Raw genomic sequence first — 7,531 nt, 5'->3', positions numbered from 1 at the left:
CCTAGGTGTTCTTCAAGACTATCCTCTACATCTATACCAAATCTCATTGAAATCCGTTCTGCCGTTTATTCTACAAACTCTAACAAACATCCATGCATTCATCCATCTAAACTTTCGCATTTATAATATTAGTATGTATAATATTAATATGGTTAGTATGATATAATAGAACTATGAGGACAATGTACAACGCGCTCTTAAAACCATTTGATATGTCAAACAATTTATATGGTATCATTGCTACCCACTAATTGAGATCCATGAATACCCACACCGTCCACTTGAATGTAGGGCAAACGACTCGGCCGGCCCACGCTGCAACGTTTCACGTGAACAGTAAAGGAAATAGAATATGTAAAGTAGTTTCTTAACGTCTCCGGTAGCCAACTTGAAGACCAATATGCTCTGAGACTCTTGTAGCATTACGCGTCGTTCGGGCGATTTCAATGGAATTACATATGAACTTATATATTTTTTCTGAGTCTTACTGCATGTACAATAAATGGTCAAGGAGTCGGGTTTGTATAAAAAAAGATGAGTTTTAAAAATCAAAATTATAAATTGTTACGACACGCCAATGCTGTCTGTTGTCCTAGTGAATATATTGGAGTGTTCAAATTAATTTTTGCTTTGATAAAGGTTTCAGTGAATTAAAATAATGTCACTCGGCTACCGGGCATTATATCGAAAGGAACGGACATAAGGACAAAAATACAAAATTCCTGCACAAGGTATGCGTGGGCACATGTCTTGGGCACAGAAATAGCCGCATATTGTGAGACAATCGGCGGGGGCCCGCAGACAGAGTGGCTTCTGCCGTCGACATCGCTAAACACACAAACATACACACAGATGAATTATTCATCTGAAAATAGACAGTGACAAATGTCCAAGTTAACTTAAGTTAGTTACTTCTTGCGTTACCAACAAGCAGAGGTTTGCTGTTAGTGCTATACTAGTAAACTCTTAAGTTTTGAGTATAAAGAATATCATTGTTCTGTATATACGGATATAGGTAATTTTTATGCTATTTACATTCGCACAAGAAGACATCCGCGTGATTCACCGACATGCCATGCCGCGCCACCGAGCGGCCTGGTCATTGGGTCCACGTTTTACATTTCATAATGTATTTATTGGTCCGAAACCAGACTAACAGGAAACTATTTTACATATATGTCAATGCGAAAAGGAATATTGCTACAATATTACCTAATGTGGTAATTTAGTTTGTTTTATGCCAATTTCATTCCAACTATAACATTTAAAAATCGACGATGCTTTTTGGCACTTTTATTTTACTGATGACAGTAATCAGCCAACAGGAGCTTATGCAATATTCAATGTCATTGGCAACGTATCAGATATTATCTGGTTCTTCCAGTACATTTGTAACTTAAGACGTCCTCCAAACCGGATCCGACGCTTCTTGCAAGGACTCCTGCAAGGTGACCCGCTATGTTGACAATTAACAAATCAAGTAGATATGATGCTTTGTGAAGATTATAATGTTGATTAAAACATTGTGATGTGTAAATAAACTTTTTTATTTTAAATCAAGGCACAGAGAAAGCATGAAGATTGGGTCGAAAATGTAATATTTTGGAATCGAGTGACCTCGGAGTGATGTGCCGACAGCCGCGATTGTTTCATGTTAAATAATTAATTATTTAATAAATAAATAAATCACGGATATTATGATAAGTAACTCAAATAACAAGTTATTGTGAAAATGTTACTTGTATTTGTCCAATGTATCAAGTTTAAACACTTTCGTCTCTTTTAATAGTACAAGTTGCTGTTATTCAAATAATAAAAATCAATAATGCAATATATCGCAGCAAGGATCGACCAGATGCTAATAAAAAGGTCATCACGTAAAGCTTAGGATCTGTATGTATTAATAGACCGACCAACACGCGGACGCGCAGCCAAGCCGGCCGGCAGCGGACACGGTGAAAAACTCTCGCTTCCTGATTTATGACGGCTTTGCGACCGCTCTAAAGGCGAGCGGTTAATTGGACCCATAAATCATGATAGAAGCAATACGGATAAGGTTACAATATCACGGAAGGTGTATTGGTCGATGTGTCTGGAAATAGATATAGTAACGACAAGTTTGCATATGTATAACTGCAATAATAAGAATAAGGAATAATTACAAGGTGAAGATGTTACACACCGACAAATGTATCCTATATGCAAGCATATTGATCTAAATATTCATGTTTGGATTGATATTAAATTCATTTCAAAAATCCGTCGTACTAAATCAATACTGCTGAGGCAAATGTTAGCATAGGATAGAGCAGGTAGGTTTTTTTACTTACTAAATTTAGTAGGATTTCTCTACTGATTTACGAGATATTTCGTAATAGAAAGATATACCTTTGTGTACATAACTGTTTGCAGAGTTAAAATTTGCAATGAGATTGTAAAAGAAATTTAGAATTTCAAAGCTCATTGTATGTCTCGGTCTTTGTTTAAGTTCAATCAAGATTGTTTCAAAGTAAATCTGAGATATTTTATTCGTTGTGTGAATAGTGAAATTACAATGGAGTTTGCCGCTGGCGCGCAACGCAACGTGGTGCTTTTAAGGCAGTCTTTTGAGAGACGTCGCGAAGGGAGTTCGTCTCGCGGTCTCGTGCCCTGCTCGCCGCACCACATTGCTTACAATCGTTTATTTTGGGATTTCAGTTTTGTTAATCGTTTTCGGATGATCTTGTTTGACGTTACATAAAGATTTGGCATTCGACTGTGACTTTGGAGCACCCACCATGCCATGTGTTGACTGCGACATGTGGGATATATTAGATTTTTAATGTTGAGTTAATTTTTACTGCAGTGGAGTAATTTTTTTAGAAATAGTAGATAGTTTTAACAATTTTTGTAACTTAAATGATATACGAAAGGATCAAAGGAGTATTTTTAGTGTTGTGTCATTGTGAAGTAAGGTTGAAGTTGAGGATTCCTCTGTGCGTGGTGTGATTACGATGTCGTTACCCGATGGATGCTGAGGGTCGGCTGGTATTCTGGAAGAGTGGGTTGTGGGAGGGCGGTGCGCCCACGCTCACCTGCAACACCTGCAAGAAGCGCCGTGCAGACAGGATGACCGCCAACGAACGCATGCTCCCGCAAGGGTGAGACCTTTGTCAACTAACCTTCATTCTAATTCAAGCATTGTAGATTTTATATCTCGAAGCTCGCTAGCATTCCTCAATTCAATTAAAGATTTGACTAATATACGTTTTGAAATGTATAATTTGAAAAGGTCACTTTACTGATTTTCAGTCATCCTTGTTTGGATTGGCTTGACAACAAGAATTCGATGAGGGATAAGTTTTGTCGAGTTTATATTAGTAAGTCCTTCATCCTGGCGATAGGAATGCGTGCATACGTTGTCACACTTCCCTGTTCCATGAATCACTAGTTCGAGGTAAACCCGCTCTCCACATTCCTCGACCCCGCTCAGTTTCCTTGATTATTAAAATTATAACCACCCGATCTACCAGTTCTGCAAATAGTGTAATTTTAAAGTTATATTTACTTTGTCACCTTTTTGATTTATTGTATCTCTTTCAAAGCTAGCGTCTAATGTTTAGGATATTAGTGTCTGATTTATCATATAACACAAATTTTGTCGACATGACGACATTCAGTATTTATTTTACACACTTTAAAACTTGAAACTGACCTTAATTTTTATCCGAAAGGTTTAGTTAAAGAAAGACCCGAGGGTGGATCGGCCTTAAGGGATCCTACTACTTTGTTGAAATACATATTTGTTTTTAAACCCAGTAGAATACCTTGTGACTTCACAGAGATGATATTTCCCCGTAACGTAACACGTAATCAGTAGGCATATGAGTGTGCAAGTGTTTGCACAGCTGGTCGCCAGCCCACTGGCAGGCGGTCAGCAGCGGCCGAGCAAGCGCATCACTATGTGTTTACTGTTTACATATACCACATGCCTCATGACGTGTGTTTATATGTCTTATTAGGAGCTTCATGTTAATTAACAATAGATAATTACTGTTTGTGCTGTACTTTTTACGAGAATCATTATAAACTAGCATGGATCTTAGATTATGTTTGTAAATATTCTTTTGTTTGAAATTCTTACTCCCTTGATAGGATTGATGATAAAATCATCAAATTAATTCGGTGAAGGCGACTTGTGCCGGTTTTTGTATACATTTGAAGGCTTAAAAAGGTGTATAACAATTATTAGTGCAATGAAATAAGGAGAAGTCGAGATATTCCGTTTAATGAATACATTTGGTTAAAGAAGCGTTCAAAAAGTTTATTGCGGTAGTTGTTTGTGCATAAATATAAATGTTTATGAACGTTTTCTTTGTCCTCAATTAAAATTTATAAAGTTGTAGTGTACAGTTAGGTGAAGAACGTATCAATTTTTGCAGGCGAGGCAAGTGGCCGTGAGAAAGGCATCGCTTCGAACCTGACCGTCAGATAACAATGTTGTGTTAAGATTACCCTGACTTGTATGCTATTTAATACAGTTTAAAGAAGAGATAGCAACTGAATAACGGACTGCAAATAACACAATATCCTGTTACAAAATTCCGTCCAACTACTTTTTCTTCAGTCATCTCCCTCCATTAATTAAATGCTAAGTTATGTAGTTACTTTTACGTGGGAATTCATTTGTTTATCAGTACAGTTACACGATGAATACGTTTTATACAAATATTATTTCTATATGAAATGTATACTTGAAATTTTATTTGTATTTTTTTTTGCTCTATGACCCGGGTTGTTTGTACGACCGACACTCGACCTTGCTCGCAGTCAGCTTGTTGAACTTGCTTCAATAATATGATGACACTACTCTCTCTGTGACGAACAACAACTTACAACAAACTAAAACAACACATCTTACTTCTATCTAATATTGTAAACGCGAAAGTAGATGGATGGATATTTGTTACTATGTATCTTCAAAGTGGATTAATGGATCTCAGTGAATCGATTGAGGCATCGCTCGTCGAAATCGGTCCAGTTGTTTAGGAAACTGAGCAACACCATATAAAAATGTACATGAAAACGTCATAGTGATCTAACACCAGAAATGATCATCGCCAGGCGCTGATCTAAGTTAGGGCTAGGGTCAATTACTCGTTTTGTATCTGTTTTACATTTGAGTCTCTAGGAAGGGCGAAATCATCTGCTCTTGGCGACACTAATGATTCATGATAACACAAGATAAGCTAACATACTGAACATCAAAATCAGACGGGGATCTCGCGACGACGCTTGTGTCTATAAATACTGACGGTGCTTCCGCAGTAACCGTTGCCGGCGACGAATGTTTATCCCACATCCTATACCAGAATATCGAGCACTCAACTAGCCTGGAACCTCTGTTTCTAAAAGGCATACTGTATTTGCATCACAACCTGACAAAGACAATGATCGTATCAAACAGAATCAATTTTAATGCTCAAAAAATTGACGCCATTTTGCAACGACTTATTTATTTTACACCTTATGTTTTTTGTTATGTTTATTGATTGCCACTGACCTAGGCGGCCTAGACAGGACTCAATAGGGTGGCAATTTCCCCTATTTAGTATTAAATAAGCAAATGTTTAGTTAACCAAGACTGTATCAGTAAATTGTTTTGTAAAGCAAGACAGTTTCAGTTTGGGTAACCGTACTCTAACTTAAACATTCCTTTGTATTTAAGACAAAAACACAATAACAAATGAGTGCAGCAGTAACAATGATGCTTGGAGGCTGAGCGATAAAGCTGTATGTTGTTAATTATCCGTGCGTTTGCGGTGTATACCCCCCGCCGGCCAGGCCCCCATCGCCCCGCAGCCTCAGCACGTGTCGCGTGATTCGCTCCGGCTACGGCTTGCAGCCCGCATGCCAACGATTACGCATTGCCTCATAATTAACGCATTCCGTATTGTTTTGTTATATTGATAATAAACTATGAATACTTTATTAACGAAATTAACTTTAAAGACCCATTCTACCTATAAAAATGGCTATTTTTATAAAACCTTGATATATTATTATCCATTTATGGCGGGTTATACAAATTGCATCCATATTTGCCACCCATACTAATACATTGTGACATTATAGACAAATGATATGTCAGAGGGGACATAAAAACCTCCCGACCGGGACCCACGCATCTGATAAGCGGTCATTGACATATAGATCGATTGTCATCAATTTTATATGGTTCTACCAATAATGTGATATGTTTATATAGCGAGTTACGTAATTATTACGGACTACAACCCATTATGTATGATTTGTATGTGATTGTATCCTACTTCATGCTTTATTAAAGTTAGTCTATGAATGGGGTTAACCAGTTTCGGTTCCTTGTCTTTCTTAAGGACCAATGATCGATCTGTAACTATTAGCCATATAGGGTAGACTCTAAGAGAGGTGTTGTTTATATGTGTCAGGTTATCAATTGCTTATGTCAAAATTATATTGTGACAATGTACATTTTATTTTGTAATGGAGAATGTGTTTGTTATGTGTAAACATGTGTGCCATCTATGTTAAAAGCCACGGAAGATCAGCACATTTGCTGAGTGGTTATCACCAATAAATAAATAAATAAATAAATAAATATGTAAAGGTTAGCGGCTAAATATTTATGCTATGACGTATTGCCGACTCAATTGATCGTACAGTCCGATGTGTTCGTGCAAATCATTCGTCTACGTGTGTAGGCGGACTGTGATTACATTTCGTGTCATTGATCTTGCACTCTATAACATAGCTATTCTTATTTGAAATTTTAATATCTTGTCTATTTTTTAAATGTGCAATAACGTTAATAATTTTTTTTTTCAGTGAATTGAAGAAGTTATCAGAAGAGAGTCTAACGCGGCAGCCGGAGGAGGTGTTCGACATCATCTGCAAGCTTGGCGAAGGATCCTATGGCAGCGTTTATAAAGTAACTTCCTGACGTATACCAATATAATATAATACATTTTTCAATTAATGTCTGTCCCAAAATGGTATGTTGTAAGTAAACATATAAGCTCAATTTCTGTCTTACAAGGACGCTGTATCGCGTGTTGCAGGCGTTGCACAAGGAGAGCGGTCAGGTGCTGGCCATCAAGCAGGTGCCGGTGGACACGGACCTGCAGGAGATCATCAAGGAGATCTCTATTATGCAGCAGTGCGATAGTCCCTACGTCGTCAAGTACTACGGCAGTTATTTCAAGAACACAGACCTATGGGTGAGCTGTGACATTGACCACCATCCCATAATTCCATTTTGAATTATCAACTTCATTTAACTTTGAAAATCCTTAAAAACTTTACTGGCGTTGATGTAACATGTCTTCTGACCTCCTTGACCTTGAAGGTCATTTGTGTAAAGTTGTACGAACGTCTTTGCAGATTGTAATGGAATACTGTGGCGCAGGCTCGGTGTCGGACATAATGCGGCTGCGCAAGAAGACGCTCTCGGAGGACGAGATCGCGACCATCCTCATCGACACGCTGAAGGGGCTGGAGTACCTGCACCGGC

The 7,531-nt window shown here is 37.9% G+C and overlaps 1 protein-coding gene across 1 annotated transcript in view; it reads left to right on the top strand.

Moving 5' to 3' along the window:
- The first annotated feature begins 2,618 nt into the window (after window positions 1-2,618).
- LOC106111752 (serine/threonine-protein kinase 3-like) overlaps window positions 2,619-7,531 on the top strand; it is a 6,970-nt gene continuing 2,057 nt past the window's right edge. The window contains exons 1-4 of the mRNA XM_013293896.1: window positions 2,619-3,140; window positions 6,847-6,949; window positions 7,080-7,238; window positions 7,402-7,529. Coding sequence (XP_013149350.1) covers window positions 3,007-3,140; window positions 6,847-6,949; window positions 7,080-7,238; window positions 7,402-7,529 — 524 coding nt within the window. The 5' untranslated portion in view covers window positions 2,619-3,006. The remainder of the gene's footprint in view (window positions 3,141-6,846; window positions 6,950-7,079; window positions 7,239-7,401; window positions 7,530-7,531) is intronic.

The sequence above is a fragment of the Papilio polytes genome, unplaced genomic scaffold (assembly GCF_000836215.1).
Source record: "Papilio polytes unplaced genomic scaffold, Ppol_1.0 DF824146.1, whole genome shotgun sequence".
NCBI classification, from domain to species: Eukaryota; Metazoa; Arthropoda; class Insecta; order Lepidoptera; family Papilionidae; genus Papilio; species Papilio polytes.
Note: the sequence above shows the minus strand (reverse complement) of the source record. Positions and strands in the feature narration are given on the sequence as shown.